General features: G+C 57.4%; 1 protein-coding gene across 8 annotated transcripts in view; it reads left to right on the plus strand.

Moving 5' to 3' along the window:
- The window catches only part of CAMTA1 (calmodulin binding transcription activator 1), an 830964-nt gene that overhangs the window by 718125 nt on the left and 94023 nt on the right, over positions 1 to 18816 (plus strand). For all 8 annotated transcript variants that reach the window (XM_069477299.1, XM_069477301.1, XM_069477302.1 and 5 more), the window contains one exon: positions 3927 to 4080. In XM_069477299.1, the coding sequence (XP_069333400.1) occupies positions 3927 to 4080 (154 nt within the window). The remainder of the gene's footprint in view (positions 1 to 3926; positions 4081 to 18816) is intronic.

Here is an 18816-nt window from a genome sequence, read left to right on the forward strand (position 1 = left end):
CGAGGTGGGGGAAGGGTGGAGAGAGAAAGAGCCCTAGAGGAGGGGCGTCGGCATCTGCGCAGCAAGAGGAGAGAGAACCAGGGCGAACTGGGGCTGGCAGCGGGTAACGTGAGCTTTAAGCGGGTGACCGGGTGACCATCCGCTGGAAGTTCAACTCTGGTCATTCCCTGGGTAATGACATCAGGCTTTGGTCTGGTGCAGTTTCAGCGGCAACTGGTAGTGAGAACATCAGGGCTTGCGTCCGCCCAGGTGGCCCCTTTCCGAGGCCCTGCCCGGCCCGACAGCAGCCGGGGGCACTGCCTCCATTTATGGGTGAGAAGCTGAAGGCACTGAGAGGGAAGGTGGGATCTCCTAGTCCACGGCTCTTTCCAGAAGGTTCTGGAACTTCTCTGAGACTTTTACTGATCTTTGCCTTCCCCCAGCACCAGCACAGCCACAGACCACCCCAGAAGGCTCCCTTCCCACGGCTTTTGACACCAACCAGGCCTCTGGGACATTTGGGGGCTCATTTTCAAAGGTCATGCTCGCATTGGGGGGTGGCCTCTAGCATCCCCGTGGAAATTCCGCAGCCCAGGGCGGAGCCTCGCAACAAGCTCTCAAACCCTCTCCCAACCCGGGAGGCCTGACCTGGGCCGTGAACCCAGAGAAACAGGAGAGTGGGCCCAGCAAGACGAAGGCAGCCTGGCTCCCCAGTGGTCCAGAATCAAGAATCGGGAGCCCCGGGGTGGGGGGGCCCCTCCCGTGACTCTGGCCGACCCAGGCCCACTCCTCCAGCCGGCCGGCCCGGCTGCCCCGCCAGAACCCATCTCGCCGCTGCAGCGGCGAGGACTCTGCCGTTGTTATGAGCACTCCATGAAACTGATACATTAGGACTCTAAGGCAAATATATTTTTCTGCCAAAAACACCCAATAAAATGTGCAGCTAATTAATAAAATCGCAACATTGCCAGGAAGTGATGTGTGCCCCAAATTTCCAAAAGTACCTCCATCAGTCTGTGTCTTAACACCAGCCCCAAGCCAGGAAGTCGTTACTTAACATTCCAGTCCAGAGTTCCCGCGGCAGGAACTCCAGCCCTGGGATGGAGTGCGGCTGCCCACTCCTGCGCCTCCTAATCCCAGACCCATCCCCAAGTCCTTCCAGGGGCTGGGACTTCCTGCTCATTGTGCCAAAGCAACAGAAGAAAGGCAAGGCCTAGGGTAGAGGCTCCCGGGAGGGGACCTCTGTGCCGGGCACATGCCCTGAGTTGAGAGGATCTATCATCCCCAAGTCAGTAATTACTGATGTCGGGTCTGCTGACCACTGATCTGTGAACCCCTGAAGGGAGTGCTGATGTGCCTTGGGGCATTTTAGGGGGATAAGTGTAGGGTGTCCACAGCCTCTGTCCGAGCCTCAGAGACTTCAGACCCGGAAAGGGTTAAGAACCAGCCTTGTATCTTAGCCTCCTAACAACAGCTCCGTGTTCAGAAAGGCTTCCCTGCCCTTGGTAGACCCAGAAAACTTAAGCCAGATGTCAGCAGAACACAAATGTGGGAAGGGCGGGGACAGGAGGTCATAATTCAGCCTCATTCAATTCTACAAACCTGAAATGAGCACCAATTATTGCCAGACACTGTGGCATCTCCAGGGCACTATCCCTGGGATTGAGGAAATAAAGTAGATGTACGGAGAGTTAAGACACGAAACTGGCCACCATCCTGCTATGGCAGAGGAAGAGGGTGAGGCATCAGGGAAGGCTTCCTGGAGGAGGAGAGATCCTGGTGCCTGCGTTCAGAGAATAGGTGGAAGCTGGTAATGCAGATGGAGGCTGGGCCCTGCAGGAGACAGTGGGGCTTCCTGGGGTGAGGTGAGCAACAGCCTTTGCTCCCTTGGCCTCCTGCAGTTGGTCCCAGGTGCCCAAGCTGCGCTCAGCAGGGCTGTGGGGCAGAAAGCTGCAGCCCTTTCATCCCCCAGGCGTCTGACATCCTGGCTCCCTCCTGCAGGGCTGGGCTCTGCTCTGGGGCCAGATCAGAGGCAGCCCCACAGCCCTTTGATCATCTTGCTCAGCAGTTGGGCGGGTCCAGGCTCCGGTGGGAGCCACAGCGTGGGGAGGCCAGGGTGCTGGTCCGCAGGCAGACACAGGGCCGGGACTCGGCGAACCGCCCCACCTCTCCTCTGTTAGCCTGTCTGTGCCGTGGGCAGAGCAGAGCTACCCAACCCACGGACTTGTCGGGCACATCGCCAGGACGAAACGAAGTGGGAAGTGGCAAAGAACTTGAGCCAAGCACAAAGAGGCCACCAGATGTCCTGGCAGGACCTGGGTCTGGAGCCAGAACCCCCGTAGCGCTCGGCTCTGCCCCTCGCCAGGCACATAGCTCAGGGCAAGTCACAACCTCACCGTGCGGCCGTGGCCTCATTGTGCGGAGGGCACCGCGCCCGGCCCTGCCCGCCGGCCTCCCCGGCCAGCACGGGCACCAAATGAGATAATGGCTGGAAAGTGCTTGGAAGAGAATAAAGTGCTGCGCCGATGTCAGGGATTATCATTATTATTAAGGAGCGTGATTACCGCAATCCAGAAAAGCCACCATTAGCAAGGAGGCTCCTGTTCGTGGTGATTTAATTTCCTGGTTAACTGAGCGTTGGCAGGAAAAAAACCGTGTTTCAACCCTTATTGAAAATCTTTTTAAATTATGCCAGTCTACTTTCTTGCACTGGGCATGGTGTGTCGGGAGTCTTTGTTTATTAACGGTGTGATTGATTCATATGTTCATTTGCAACTCTTGCTCTGACCACATCCAAAAACACAGCTTTGGATGGGCTTCCACCTGCCTGGGGTCCTGCCCTCGCCGGGAAAAGCGCAGGACGGGGCTCCCCCACCCCTTTTCTCACTGGTCCCTGCAGCCTCTTAATACGGCGTCATGTTTCCTTAGGACAATGCAAGGAGAGAATGGTTCCAGAAACACCTCCTGAAGGGTTAAGCCAGGTTCTTCCGGGTTGATCCAGATGCATCTATAAAGTGACAGGACTGCTTTGTAACAAAGTCATCAGGCCTGACGTGGCCAAATAAACAGTCCTGCTTTCTGGGAGCCACAGGAAAGCTCCGGAAAACCCCATGCCCATCGCAGCATAGCTATTGCCCCATGAAGTCCCCTTGACATGTCACTATCAGAGCTCAGGTGGCAGAAAGGGACAGAGAATATTCTGAATGGAATCTGATGGCAAGAGGCGGACTCTTTTAAATAAAACCATTTTGAGACAAACTGGGCCCTCGAGGTCCTCAGACCGGGAGTTCTTCCCAGGGTGAGCTCCAAAGGGGCTTCCGGGAGGAGTTCCAGGGATTCTGAACACCACCAGGGTGATGCTTAGAAGGAAAGGTGGGCTGTTTGTGCGGGGAGAAGGCTGCAGGCTTAAGGGTAGAGGGGCTCCGGCCCTTAGAAGCAGGGCACCTTCAGCTCCGGGAACTTCTTTTCCCTTTGGGAAGAGGAGGTGCCTGGGTGAGGGACGCCCAGCAAGCTGTGACGAGGAAATGCGTGTAGGGCATGAAGCAGGGGACAGTGACCCTGGGGGTGGCTGTTGGTGTGAGGTCGGGATGTTGGGCTGGAGACAGTTTGACCTCACGTCTGTGGTCCTCAGTTACGTTTCAGCTGCTGTGTAGGCCAGTGGTTCTCAAGTGGAGGTGATTTTGCGCCCCAGGGGACATTGGGTCATGTCGGAAGATTTCTCCAGTTGTCACAACTGGAGGGGACAGGGCTGTAATGGGGGGGGGGGAGGCCGAGAAGCTGCTCACATCCTGCAGTGCAGCCCCCGCAGCAGAGAGTCTTGGCGCCGGCGTCAGCAGTGCCGAGGGGACTCGGTCTGTACCTGCACCTGCTGGGGGGCCCGGGGGGGCCCTGACCGTGGCAGGCTCTGTGCCATCCTCATGCTGCCAGTCCCTGTGCTCTCCCCACAGAACCCCGACATCGTCCTGGTGCACTACCTGAACGTGCCGGCCATCGAGGACTGCGGCAAGCCCTGCGGCCCCATCCTCTGCTCCATCAACACCGACAAGAAGGAGTGGGCAAAATGGACGAAGGAAGAGCTCATCGGGCAGCTGAAGCCCATGTGTGAGTAGCCTCCGCCGGCCCAACGCCCACACTGGGGACCAGGCTGGTGCCGTCCAGGTGGGGCCAGAAGGGTCCTCCGTGGCCTCGGGGACCTGGCTGTGGAGCCCCATCTCGCACAGATGATGTTGTCACTGTGAACTTGACTCTGTAAACACCCTTCCCGCCTCCGCCGGGGCCTCAGGGAGCTCCCCACACAGCAAGCAGGGCACAAAATGTCAGGCCCACTGGGGCAATGCAGAAAGTGAGGTTCGGAGACACAGAGCAACATAAGCAAGGGGCAGAGGCAAGAGTGGGCCCGGCTGTGTCTCCCAGGCCACACACAGGCAGGGGGCAGGCCGGGGGGCAGAGGAGGGGCTGGCCAGACCTGCCGCTCCCCTGCCTCAGCCTGTCTGTGCTGGCTCTGGGCTCAGCCACCGCCTGCTGGACACAGGGCCTGCCTCAGCTCCCAGGCTGGGTGGCAAATGGATGATGGTAATTGAGCTGGATTTCATTTTGTCAGCAAAGTGGTGCTTTCTGGAGCATCTGTCAGGTGCAAATCACTGAATGCAAAACACCAAGCGAGTCAGGAAGCTGGGGCTCAGCCGGTACCTGGTTTCCACGGGCCTCTCCTGCCCCCGGACAGCTGGGCTCGGGGAGAACAAACGGGGCTGCCGACCCGGGAAGAGCCTGGGGGCTGCCCAGTGCCGGCCGCAGGGCCCACGGGGCTCAGGAATACTGATCACTAAGGCTCAGGGCAAAGACCTGTCCTGCAGAGGGTGGGACGATGGGTCACTGCACCCAGTACTTCCCTTGGGGCTGGGCTGGAAGGGCGAAGCAGCCATTTGTCACCACATACAGGGAAGGAACTAAAATGTCCTTTTGGCAGCCAGGGGAAGGTCCTGTCCCTGGGAGGGTGCAAGCTGAAGCCGGGGGTACATGCAGTGACCAGCTAATCCTGAGAGTCCCCCGGGTGCTGAGGTTCACGGCTTTGCCCCCGCCTCAAGGTTGGGAGCTCAGGAGGGATGAAGGGGTCTGTGTGGAAGGGGGAAGCCCCCAGTAGGCGACAGCCCAGCCTGCCCGGGGGCTGGACCCAAGACTGAGCGTCCTCATGTGCCGTCCTCCGAGCCGAGTGCCCCGTGGGGAGGCTCAGGCCAGCCTGGCCTTGGCACTCTTGCCCGGAACCTCAAACCAGGTGGCCCAGGGACCACCCAGACCAAGGCTACCTGCAGTGGAAACCTCCCTAACTGCAGCTCTGACTGCACACCCTCCTTGCTCAGAGCCTGTGTGCCCCACTCAGGGCACAAGCCCCGGGGCCTGGCACGCAGCCCTTCACCTTTGGGCCCCCCACCCCAGCCTCCGCCCTGCACGGACTCGCGCCATATTCCACCTTTCGCGGTTCCCCCACCAGAGCCTGCACGGCTCTGCCCTCTGCCTGGCTCTCCCCCCCGCGCCCCCGACTTCTCTGCCCACCCCCCTCGGCCTTCAGCTCTCAGCCCACACGGCCCTAGCAGGGCTCTCACAGCCCTGGCGCCCAGGCCTCCTCGAGTCCCCACAGGGAGGCGTCAGACTGAACTCAGCCTCCCAGAAGGGGCCGCTGAGCCTCTTCAGGATTCTGCAGAGCATCCAGCAAGGTGGGTAACAGGAACATTAGCTCCCTGAGAGTCTCTCCATTCGCTGCACAGCGGTGGGCATGCAGACTGGCTGAGTGGGAAAGGAACGGGCCCAGCTTTAGCCCACTCCCCCGGGGGCCTGAGCACCGGACAGAGGCTCCCAGCAGCCTCTTTCCAGACCAGGCCAGAGGGTCAGAGGTCTGGGGCAATGGCACCAGGGGCGCTGCTGTCAGACCCGCCTGCCCACCCCTTCTGACTCAGTGTGTAGGAGGCATCAACCGTGCGGGTTTGTATAGGACATCGGGGGTAGCCCCCAGCCCACCCTGGGCCCGCTCATGCTTTCTCTCCAGCGGAGCCTCGGCTGGACTGGCACGATGGCTCTGCTGACAGTGGGTACGGATGCCACCTGGCCAGGGCGGGAGAAAGAGTCGGAGCTGGAGAGTCAGGAGGTGGGCACTCGTCCCGGCTCTGTGGCCACCTCTCTATGTGGCAGCTCCCCCCGTAAGTGAGAGAAGGAATCCAACAGTCTGTGCACCAGGGCCAACCACTTCCAGCCAGCTCCATGGGGCCGGGCCCAGCTGCGACTCAGGGCCTGAGGCTTCTGCCCCCTCCCATTTCCGCAGAGTCACTCCAAGTGGTGCGGGGTCGTCCTGGAGAAGCAGTCTGAGTGCTTGCGCAGCTTGTCAACTCCTTGGGGTTCACCGTTATAGAGGGGGGGTCCACGCCCGAAGCACGTCTTCAGGGTCAGCCCTCCTGGCCTTTCTGAGCCTGTCATCTGTTTCTTCTTAGGTTACTAGAAGTAGTTCATGCTGTCAGATTCCTGGCAAATTAGGCCCCTTTGCAGGTGAAAGGCCCTGTGCACACAGCCAGGGGGTGGGGGGTGGGGGGCCTGACAAAGTTGCAGAGATTGTGTTAGCCAGGGGTAGCCAGAGGAGGCAACCAAGGAAAGAGAAGCCTTTCGAGATGGCCCCCAAATTCCTCTCAGCACACACAGACAGCTCTTCTATCTTTGCCACTCTCCGTGGCACCTTCCCCGTGCAGGAGCTGCCGGTCTGTCACACGGGAATGCCACCTCCCGGCTGGGGCGGGCGATCAGGCTCCTGAACTCCAGGGAGTGGAAACCAGGCCTGAGTCGGGCTCTGACTCGTAACCAGAGGGAACTGCGAACGCCTGTTCAAAAATCTGCAGTGCTTCAAGGAAATTATGTAAAACTACAACAAACTCCCCATAAATCTAATAACACTTGGCTCTCTGGTGTCTCGGGGGGGAGGGGGGTTGGGGGAGCCGAGCAGCACACAAGCCCCCGGCGCGCACATGCGTGCGCGTGGCTGTGCTCACAGAGGCACGGCTGCGGAAACACGGCTGGAAACACGGCTCCGACAGAAGCTTTCGGTGCCGATCGGGCTGGAACACACACGGGGCACCGGCTGACCGTGCTCGGGGAAGCAGAGGTGCTGAGCGCCAAGAAGGCATCAGATTTGGTTCCAGATCAGGCGTGCCACCCAACACTGCAGCCAAACACATTAGCTTCATCACATTTTCACATAAATCACATTCCTTCAAAGACTTCACAGTTTGATCTCCTGATGTTTCCAAATTTCTCTGCCCTACAGCAGAGTTGTCAGTGGTTTAATCAAAATGTTGTGCTCATCGGTGGTGAAGGGGACTCTGATCCGCAGCCTTCGCCTCACCTGTTGTGAGACGAGGGGCGTGTTGTTCTCACACCTCGGGAATCTCACGGGCTACAGCAATTCTGAGAATCCCACCCTGATTCTTGTAACTGTGCCTCTGGTCAGAAGGGGGCTTCCCTTCAACCTGCAATCTCAGGATGCTTCCCGCAGATAAGAAAGTAAACAAGAAAGAAATGAAGATATCTGATAGGAATTCCCAGTGTATTTCCAAAGATCCTCCCTGTCTCTTGTAATCCCTTCTGTAGTAGTTAGAATATAGGTTCTGCTGCTGTGACAAGGAGCAAAATAACAGTGGCTTAAATGAAATGGAGGCTTATTTCTTATTCCCATAGCAGTTCAGGGTTGATGTGGCCACCCTACAGTGTCAGGGATCAGCCTCCCTCCAGCTGGTTGCCCTGCCCTTCCTAGCTTGTTGTCCTCTTTTATGCAGTCCAAGGTGGCTGCTCCAGCTCCTGCCATCACAACTGCATTCCAACCAGTGGCAAGAGGAGAAAATAAAGTAGAGGGCAAGCTTCTTCCCTTTAAAGACATGGCCCAGAAATTGCACACATAATTTCTACTCATATGTCATTAGCCAGAATTATGTCATATGGTCACCCATAGTTGCAAGGGGGTCTGGAAAGCGTAGATTTTGCTAAGCATTTGCAACCTAACGTACTTTGGGGCATAAGGCTCTGCATGTGAGTAGAGCCGGGTTCAGCCTGGGCTGCCCCTACAGGCTTCAGCTTTCTGGCAGATAGTGCACGGAATTGCTCTTGTGCGTTCAAGGCCTGAGGATGACTGTCTGGGGTTCTGTCTGAGGGCTGTAGTTCATAGAACTCAAGTGAACATGATCCAAAGCTCAGTATTTCTCACCCTGGAAATTCCGGAGTCTGCTCCAATGCAACTGGTCTGAGAGAACACCAGCTTGGCACCCAGCAAGCTCCCATAGTGTGAGCGAGGGGCTAGGCAGTGGGGTCCTCTTCCCAGGTCAGCCGCCCAGAGAAGACTCTGAGTGGAGTAGACTGACCTGCCAGGAAGCGTTCTGTGCCTCAGTCCTGCCAGCCTGGCTGGAAACCTGCCCGGTGATCTTTGGCTGCTCAGAACCACAGTGGTTCTAAACGGCCCTGCCCTGGACCTCCCACCCTCGGCTCAGCTGAGCCTACAGGGAGCCAGAGCGAACCCGTTCCCCTGGAACGGAGCAGACCCCCTCCCTCTGAGTACCTGTGGCTTTCTGCTCTGCCCCGTTTCCTGGCAGCCCGGGAGGGGACGAACACGCCAGCCATTTCCTAGCTAGGAGTTGGTGAGATGGTACCATCTGGAGTGAGAGATGAGAGCAAGACCTTTAGGCTGTGTTCAGAACCCTTCCCCAAGTGGGGATCTTGCCCACTGTCCCCACCTGCAGGCTGCTCTAGGAGCGCCCTGGCTGGCCAGAAGGCCCTGCATCTCTGACCGAGTCCTGGGCCTTCCTGCAGCTCCTGATGGCCCCAGAGATCATGTGGCACCTCCACCAGCTGCCTCTGGGTGTGGCTCCACTCTGACTGCCTTCCCCAGAGCTCCTACGTCATCCCTTCAGAGTCCTGAGGCATCTGTGGCAGGTGTCCTCAGCGGCACTGGTGGGCAGAACAGGAGGCCTGCCTGTGGAGCCAGCATAGGCCAGGCCTGCACCCTCACCTGTGCCCGCACCAACCTGTGTTGCACACGCATGCACACACAGCAGCCCCCACCACATAGAGGCACGTGGATGTGGGGACACACGTGAGCCCAACAGGGGAATGTTTACTTTTCCAGCACCTCTACCCACGTTTTCTCCAAAGGCAAACTCACCTCTATGGTGGGGTCGACTGTGGGTGGGGGAGGCCCTGGCGAGTCAGGGTGGAGGCCCTGGTGATTTGAGATGGAGGCAATGGCGAGTTAGGATGGAGGCCATAGTGAGTTGGGGTAGAGGCCATGGTGAGTCCAGATGGAGGCCATGGTGAGTGGGGATGGAAGCCCTGGTGAGTTGAGATGGAGGCAATGACGAGTTAGGGTGGAGGCCATAGTGAGTTGGGGTAGAGGCCATGGTGAGTCCAGATGGAGGCCATGGTGAGTAGGGATGGAAGCCCTGGTGAATTATCTCGAGATGGAGGCAATGACGAGTTAGGGTGGAGGCCATAGTGAGTTGAAGTGGAGGCCATAGTGAGTCCAGATGGAGGCAATGGTGAGTTGGAGGTGGAGGCCATGGCGAGTTGGGGGAGAGGCCATGGTGAGTTGGGGGTGGAGGCCATGGTGAGTTGAAATAGAGGCCATGGTGAGTTGGGGGTGGAGGCCATGGTGAGTTGAAATAGAGGCCATGGTGAGTTGGGGGTGGAGGCCATGGCGAGTTGGGGGAGAGGCCATGGTGAGTGGGGGTGGAGGCCCTGGTGAGTTGGGGATAGAGGCCACCGTGAGTGTGGGATGGAAGCCAGGGTGAGTGTGGGCTTTGAGGGGCTACCATTACTCATCTGCAGCCTGTTGGTGTGGCTGGGAGCCAGGGTCTCAGGCCCTCATGGCTCTGAGAAGGAGCCTCACCCTATCCTCCGAGCTCCTGGAAGGCCAATGTTGCAAGATGCCACAAGTTCCAGAACCTAGCAGAGGCCGGGGTGGCTGTAGATTGGGGCCCCATATTGCTGTGCAGTGGCTGCAGTGGCAGAGAAATCCAACAGACAGGCTAATTAGCAGGCACCTGCCTCCCAGGAGCTGCTGGCCCTCGTCTGACGCCCACAGAGCCTCCACCCCTTCCTGTACCCAGCCAGGACGCCCTCGCCAATGCAGACACCCAAGCCTTGGGTTGTATGTTCAATGCATCTTTTGTTTTCTCGTAATTTTTCAGACAAAGACCAAAGATCCAGTAAGGGGGGCTGTGTTTATTTGTTTTGCTTTTTTGCTTAGATTGTAATCCTGGTGATTATAGAATATCAAGAAGTAAAATCAACAAAGGCTCTCCTTCCCCGGCCTCACTGAACCGTTCCTGGTCCACTAGCGCCACCTGGTGGCCAGTGGCAGCAGACCAGCTCAGAGATGGGCGCTGCAGGGGACCCGACTTCCCCACCCCACAATGGAGAGCCTGGGGGTGAGGGTCGCTGTCCCACCCTGAGCTGTGAAGGGAGGCTGACGGGGACATGCTTTGTGATTCTGGAGACGTGAGGCTTGATGCGGGCTGGAGCAAGCAGGAGGGAGCACTGGGGAGAGGCACCTGTTCCCCTTTGCTCTCCAGCTCTGTCTATCCTGCCCAGACATCACCTGGCTCGCGGCGAGATGGAGGGGCTGGGAGCTTCGCCCCTAACTGGGAGGGTGTATGTCTAGATCTCAGCCAGAGCCTGTGCGGGAAGGAGGGACAGCTAGCTAGAGAGTTGCAAAGACGTTTCCCCCATGGAGCTCTGGGCGTCATCCCCAGGGGCTCAGTCATGAGAAAGGGTTTGAGGGTTTCTTTCTGGCCCGCAATGTTTGCTCAGAAGCATTTTCCAGAGTCCCTAACTCTGAGGTGAGACTCTCAGGATAGAAGCGAGGACAGAAAGTCAGGAGGGGCTCAGGACCCCCTCCCCCTGGGACTGCGCTGTCCCAGGGCTCAGGCAGAGCCCGCTGCAGTTGTGCCCGGCATCCGCAAGGCCCAGCAGTGCCTGGGCAGAGACAGCTGGCTCAGCGTTGGCCGGGAGCAGCGGTTCCCCCAGGAAGCTCCGGGAGGATGTCAGCGGCAGGTTCTGAGCCCCTCCCCACACATTCTGATCCACGGGTCTGGAATGGGCCGAAGAACCTGAGATTTTTAACAAGCAAGATTCTCATGCTGGGCTCCCCAGGACTATACTTTTTGAGGAACCCCAGCCTAAAGCAACCTCCAGTGAGAGGCCATCCAAGGAGCCCGGTGCTGGAGAGCAGGACCAACCCCTTCCAGGGGACAGGGGCCTCTCTGGGAGTCACATGGAGTGGGCAGGAGGCAGGCATCAGACGCGGTGCTGAGTCTAGTCTGGACACTGTCCCCAGCACATACAGAGAATTGGGTTTGTAATTTCTGGGTGTTCCAGGACCCTATAAGGTCCTTCCATAGACTCTGGGTTAAGAAATACTAGCCTAGAAGTTTCCTTGGTTTGCAGTTGAGCTGTTGGTGCCGGCAAACGGTGGGATCTTGCCAAACACTTGTTGACTTGAACTCGTGAGAAATCCTGGAGTCCCACAGAAGGAAGCACGTCTATGTCCCCGTGGAGGGCCCAGGGCCAGACGGCAGCTCTGTCCTGAAGAGCAGAGGCCCTGCTCCCACCCATCCCCGAAGACCTGGAGTCGGGGAGGAGGCGGGGACAGCACAGAGGGGACGGGGGAAGATTTGCCTGTGCATTTCACTCTTCCTTTCAGGTAGGAGCTGCCGGCACAGGAGCAGGCAGGGTGGGTTCCTGGAATCTCCAGGTGCAGCAAGTAGGCATCCCAGGAAGAGGGGCGGGGCGTGCCTCCTTTTCCTGCTCAGGGATCCAGGTTTGTGCTGCAAATGTTCGTTTCTCCCTTGGGCTACATCTTATCGAACTGATGTGGCCCGCAAGTAGAACTGAAAGAGAAATACTACTTTTGATTTCCTATCTCTCCCTGGCTCCTCTCTGCTCAGGGCCCCTTTGGCGCTGTGCACCCCCTGCTATTACAGGAGTCCCTGCTTTTGTGGAGCTGCCTCTGTGCGGGTGTTGGGGACACAGCGGCCAGCCTGCGTCCCAGGCCCAACTGCCACCCAGAGCAATTCTGAGCCTTGCTCGGCTCCAGGGAGTGGTTTTGTTAAATTTAGAATGTGTTGCCAACATTTAGATCTCCAGATTTTCAGCCTCTCTTTAAAAGTTGAAGGCTCTGGGCCATGCAGTTAGGAGCTGAGAAGTAGCTAGATGGAGCCACCGCCCTCTGGACGCCCGAAGGGGCTCCTGAGTCCAGGGTCCCAAAGCAGTCTCACCAGAAGCAAGACGGAAGGTGTCCGGAATCCTACTGGTCCCCTGCCACTCCTTCCAAGGGACCTGGAGGGGCTAGACAGACTGCTGGTCACTCCCAAGTCCCTGCTGTCTCTGCCCCCAAGCAGGGCCCGAAAGAACAGGCTTCCAGGGGCCACGTGGCTCCTGGATGTGGAAGTGACCATCGAAGCTTCTTCCCTCCCTGCCAAATGCTTTTCTCACAGTGCTAGGCAATCAGAGCTCCTAGCACATTCATGCTCCTACGGTGGGAAGAATTCCCAGCCTGGTGACAATGCCACTCAGCCAATCAGGAGGGTATTCAGAGAACCTCAGGGCAGCTCCGAAATGCCACATCCTTGCCACTTTTTATGTCACTGAGCACCTTAGGGATGTCCGGTGAGGCCACGTGCAGAGGCAAAGGGATGCTGTCCCATGTCTCCGCATCTCCTGGCCTTGGAGCCACTGGTGGCTGCAATCGGCCCTCTCCCAGCTCCTCGCCTCTGAGGCCCACCCCACCCGCAAGAAGACCGCCAGGTTAGGCTCTCAGCCCATGGGCTGTCTGCCCGGCCCTCGGCCTCCGCCTTCTCCCAGAGGACGTGTGACGCTGGAAGGAAGCCTGTGCCTCCTGGTGGAAGGGGGGACCTTGATGCCCCACGTCCTGACAGGGAGAACCAGGAATCCCAGCTCCTCGGGGACACGGCGGATGCGCCCGCAGCTCTCGAACTGTGAGCACACAGTCCGTCCCGTCCCCGCTCAGCCGCTGCGCTCCTCGAAATGAGATCTCTGCAAATTTTGTCCTCAGGACCAATAGGAGAATGAGAGTTGAGTGGTGAGATCGGGAAATTGAATAGTATGTGGGTGTCTGGATATGAGAAGTTAAATCTAATGAAAATTTCATCCAGTTGAACCAAGAAATCAGAAGCAGGGCCTTTACTCCTGTCAACAAGAATACAGTGAAAATTAAACCAACCCAGCTGCCATTTCCCATTGACCTTGTCGCCATGGAGACAGCCTCCTAGAGTCAACAACTGGGAGGGATCCAAAGGGCCGCCCAGGCTGTCCCCGGGGGCGTGTGGCTGCTCCTGCGTCCGGCACCCGGTTCGTAAGTAAGGTGACCGCACATCCTTGCTCCTCCCACGGCCTGGACAGATGACACGCACCCCTTTTCAGTTCCCAGGGTGACCCAGTTTGACAAGTTAAATGGACACCCTCGTTATGGGTCTCTCTTGGGTGGTAGATACCTGGGTGGGAGGAAAGGATGAAACAGGCTGAGGGGGAGGAAAGGGCCCCCACAGCCCTCTGGACAAGGACACTGCCACTTGTATGTACTTGTCACTTGCTCACCACAGCACCAAGAAATCTCTTCCCCCCTCAAAGAAAGGCCAAATGTCGATTCCAGCAGGTGCTGCCTATGCTGTTACCGTGGTGACCAAAGCTCCAGCCAGACTTACCCTGTCATCCTTCCAGAAATTACTGCCCCACAGATCAAAGGGGGCAGGCAGCTGGCTCTCACCCGCTCCTGGGGCCGCAGCGGGCCAAGGGGAGCTTACAGACTTCTCCTTCCTAACTCCTTGTCCAATTCCTTTGCAAACTCTTCCAGACATGACTTTTCAGAGCAAAAAGCATCATCTCGGGCTTTGCACCCCGGTGTGCTCAGATCTCCCATGGATGCCACCCACTCAGACTCTTGGGTGTGGCATCCATTTATCTTTTACAGGGAACAATGACATGAATGACACATAGCCAGCTGGGGGACATTGAGCTTAGAGGTCTGCCCTGCCCTTCAGGAAAGCTCCACCAGTGCACAGGGAACCACGTCAGGAATGAAAGTTTGCAGCTTCCACAGACAACCAAGAGGAGGCTGCCCCGGCCCCCCAAGTCTATCATTCAGTGGGTCCCCTTCCTGCCCCTGCCTCTCCCCCAATGGCAGGAAATGCAAGCCAAGAGGCCCTGTCTTGAAGCAAAATGCTGCCCCCACAAGCCCCTTGCTGTGCAGGATGAAGCCTTTCTTCTGCTCCTTTGTCTCTCACAGAAATTTCCCCTAAATGCACCCCTACCCAGGCACCCCGGGCTGCACGTGGCTGAGGCCAGGACATACCTGCAGGAACCTGCAGCGCCCAGGTTCAGACGCTGAGCTGCCACGGGCCTCCTCAAGCCTCGCTGCCATGGTCTCCTTGTGGCCCGCCCCCCGGGATTTCCTGCCCCCTCCCTGCCCTCTCTTGCTTGCGCTGGGTCCTTGTCAGGCCCTCCCCTTGGAGGATGAAGGGAGACTTCCTTCTGCCCTAGTCCGGGGGGCTTGGCCCACTGAGCAGCCGCTCACTCGGGCCTGGCTGCCCACCTGGCCTGGCCCCTAAGTGAGGAAAATTACAAGAGAAGAGCCAGGGACTTCGGAGCCTCTGACTCCTGGCCCTGCTGCGACAGCCCAGCACCCTCTGTAGGCAGAGAGGGCAGGAGACAGAGGGTGGGCGTCCAGCTTGGATGGCAGCACCTGGCCCAGCCCGGGCTCTGCTGCAGGAAACCAGACTCCTCTTGCTGCACGTGGCGGTGAACCTGCCCCTCCTGGCGGGGCAGCTTTTCTCCTCTGCCTGCTGACTGGATCAGCCATCCAGACTTCCCTGACCTCTGGAAGCTGGACCTGGGAGGGACGCAGGCAGGCAGGTCACAGTGGAAAGAGCTGGAATCTGCAAGCCCTCCCCACCTCCAACTTACCAGCTGTGTGACCTCGGGCAATTACATGACTTTTCTGAGTCTTAGTCTTTCCAGTAACAAAATGGGATCATAATTCTGCCCTAGAGGATCACCGAAAGGTTAAAGATGTGGTCTTTATACCAGCGGTTCTCAAACTCGAGTGTATATTCGAAGCCCCTGGAGGGCCTGTTAGGACGCGGATGCCGGCCCCCTCCCCACGGTTTCTGGTTCAGTGGGTCTGGGTGGGGCCTGGGAAGTGCATTTCTAACTGCACAGGTGACTATAACTGCTGGGCTCACACTGTGGGGACCACTGCTCCCCAAGAGCACGAAGCCAGAGCCCCGCCCACAGCAAGTGCTCAGTCAGGGGTGCGTGTTAATGTCATTTATTTCTTTTTATAATGGAGTCAACATATAAAGAAGCTTTCACAGTGCTTGGCGCGTAGTGTGTGTCCAACAAATACCATTACTTTTGTTGTTACTGAGACAGGAGCTCTGCTTCCAGCTGACTGGGAGAAATAATTAACCAATGCAACCAAAGAAAACAGTGCTAGAGAGGGCATGATTGATTGAGAAATTGTCCATTCATTTATTCACTTGACTGACCTTCATTAAGCACCTACCATGTGCCAGACATTGTTCTAAGCACGGGGTCGAGCAGTGCACAGCCCGGCGAGTCCTGGCCTGGTGATTCAGACGCCACCTCCCGTGGGGACAGGGATGGGTAGCAGAAAGGCTACCGTAGTCTCCATGTCAGCGGTTCTCAAATCTCAGCATGCATTTGAACCCCCTGGAGGGCCTGTTAGGACTCAGATGCTGGGCCCCATCCCCAGGGTTTCTGACTCAGTAGGTCCAGGTAGGGGCTTGAGCTGGGCTGTGCTGGGAAGAAGGGTGGGATCCAAAGTTCTCGAGGAGGGAGGGGTTCCGGGAAGCCCCTGACATCAGGGCCTCTTGAACTGTACACACGCACACGCACACACACACGCACACACACGTGTGCTGAGCACAGGGAGGGCGGGTCTCTCTCAGGGGTTTGTAGGACTCCAACCAAGGAGCCTGGGCATGGGGGAGGCTGGAGCCCCCACGCAGGGTGCAATAGTCTGCTCAGGCCTCCCACTGTGGTTCAAATGTCTGTCGCCTCCAAAATTCACGTTGACATTTATTCCCCAGTGCAACTGTGCTTGGAGCTGGGGCCTAAGGAAGATGTTTAGGTCATGAGGGCTCTGCCCTTGTGAACAGATTAGTGTCAGTATAAAAAGGGTTCCCGAAAATGGGTTCTTTTCCTTTGACCTTCCACCAGGTGATGACACAGCAAGAAGGCCCTTGCCAGATGCCTGCACCTTGATCTTGGACTTCCCAGCCTCTAGAACCATGAGCCAGTCGATCTCTGTTCATTATAAATTACCCAGTCTGTGGTACTCTGTAATAGCACAAAGCAGACGAAGACATTGCCGTGACAACACTACAGAAAGGGTGGCTTAAACAACAGAAAGTTCTGTTCCTGAGGCTGGAAGTCCAAGGTCAAGATTGAGGTTGGTTTCTGGGGAGGCCTCCCTTCCTGGCTTGTCGATGGCCACCTTCTCGCCGTGTCCTCACATGGCCTTTTCTCTGTACACAAGCACCCCTGGTGTCTCTTCCTGTCCTTTTAAGGACACCAGCCCTGTTGGATTAGGGCCCCACCCATATGACCTCATTTAACCTTAATTACCTCCTTAAAGACCTACCTTCAGATACAGTCACATTGGAGATCAGGCTTCAACCTATGAATTTAGGGGGACATAATTCTGTTCATAATGGAAGAAAATAGGGGGCCTCTACCTGGACTCAGGCTTAGCCTGATTAGCCAAACCTCGCCAGCTCTTCCCAGGGGCCTGGGATGAAACAGCCGTAACCCAAAAGGCCCTTGGCTGGCAGCCTGCCCCGCATGGGGCTGGGCCCTCACACCTCCCCAGCCCTCTCTTCCAGATCTCAATTACTCTCTTCCCTGCGGTTGGCCGCCTCTTGGGTAAATTGTTCATCAGAAGATGCTCTCCAAAGCCTGGGCCACATGCTGTTGTCATTGATTTCATTTTGATTATTCATATTAGTGGAAGCGCTGCTGCCTTGCCGCGGGTTGTGATTAGGGTAAACATCTCGTACGACCGGCCAGGGCCGCGCTGGAGTGGGCCCTGGGCTCCTGCAGCAGCCACCCCCAGCCTCGGTTCAGCAAACCGGTCTTCACGCAGGCCGCACTGCAGGCAGCCCTGTCCCCAGGCCCGTGGACCTCAGGGCAGCTGCAGGAGGGTGCCCTCGAAGGAGCCCAGTGGCTAGGGTGGCCATCCTGGTGCCCCTGTCCTGTGAAGGCCCACGCTGGGGACCAGCTTCTCCCCCGCCACACCTGCTCTTGTCTCTCTCCAGTACTTCCTCTGTCCCAGCCTTCCTGGGGACACAGGTCCCTCTCCATCCCCTAAGGCCAGGGACCACCGCCCAAGCCTGGGGCAAGGTGGCTGACCACGCCTGGCAAGGAGTCCAGTGCCCTCCACTGAGGGACAGATGTGACCCAGAGCCACCAGGAGGTTACCTTTCTGGGAATCCCTCTTCCTCGTTCCGCGCCCCCTCCCTTACATGCCATGCCATGACCTTACACGTCACGGAAGGTCATCTGCTCCGGCGTACTGTTCACCCTGCTTCCCTGTGCTGTTTCACAAAGGGGGAGGGGCCGCCGCACGTGTTTATTAACCTTCCTTTCATAAAGCGCTTTTCTCCCTATAGAAAGCTCCTTTCCCACTGATTCATTACGTGTCGGGAAGCAGAGCATGACATGTTAAAAGCCGTCTTGATGGTATTTGATATTCAGTACTAACAACTCGCCACCTCAGAGGAGGGGGCTTGTCCCCACCCCACATGCCAGAGCAGGAGGGGGACGATCTGCATATTGGATGTGCCAAGACAGTAGGTGATTTGCATTAAGCATCCAGAAACTCTCTGCTCGCAATCTGTCACCCTTCACTGGGTCTTCATTTTATAACCTTCACAACATAAGGAAGAGAGCAGGAGGCAGAGCGAATGCGGCTGCCTCCCCCCACCAGGGGCTGGAGGAGAAAGCTGGCCTGAGCCGCAGTTGTCAGAGCAGAGGGGCCTGATCGTAAATGCCAGTCAAGGGATTAGCAAGCCCACCGGCCCCCAAACCCAAGACCCTTGAGTGGGGTATGGCCAGGAGGCCAGAAGCCAGAGGTGGGGCTGCCCTGAGAACAGGTCATCTCCCCAGAGAGCCAAGTTCAAACTCAGTGGGGGATTTCCTGCGGAACATCTGGCCTGGCTTTGCAGTGGACATTGGCTGAGAGTTCCCAGAGGTAGCAGCTCTGATGTTGAGCTCTGCAGGCGTTTCCGCTCTCGGACCTGCAGTCCCTGCTGAGTTTAGGCTTAGGACAAAGCTGAGTGTTCCCCATCCTAATGGCATTAAAAAAAAAAAAAAAAACCTGGCACCACTCCAGACCAATGACATCAGAATCTCCAAGCTGGAGCCCAGGCACAGGCAGGGTAGGGGACAGACAGCTGGGATGGGCCTCTGCGTGTGTAGCGGTGCAGCGGGCAGTCCCAAATCCTGCCCTGTGGCCCTTGGAGTGGGATATGGGCTGTCACCTTCCTCCCTGAGTCCCTGTTTTCTAATCTGCAGAATGCTTTTGGAAAAGTCCTTAGTCAAGGAGGGGTCTGGGCATGGGATAGGCCAGTGAGCCTGAGACTCGTGTCCCTGCCCCCACCAGGCCGAGTCTACTGTTCTGTCTTTTATATTGGATTTCTAGTTAGAGGTTTATTTGAGAAAAGGGCCTTATAGCTATGAAGACTTAAAAACCCCTGGCCTAGGGCTTCCCTTCCA

The sequence above is a fragment of the Eulemur rufifrons genome, chromosome 8 (assembly GCF_041146395.1).
Source record: "Eulemur rufifrons isolate Redbay chromosome 8, OSU_ERuf_1, whole genome shotgun sequence".
NCBI classification, from domain to species: Eukaryota; Metazoa; Chordata; class Mammalia; order Primates; family Lemuridae; genus Eulemur; species Eulemur rufifrons.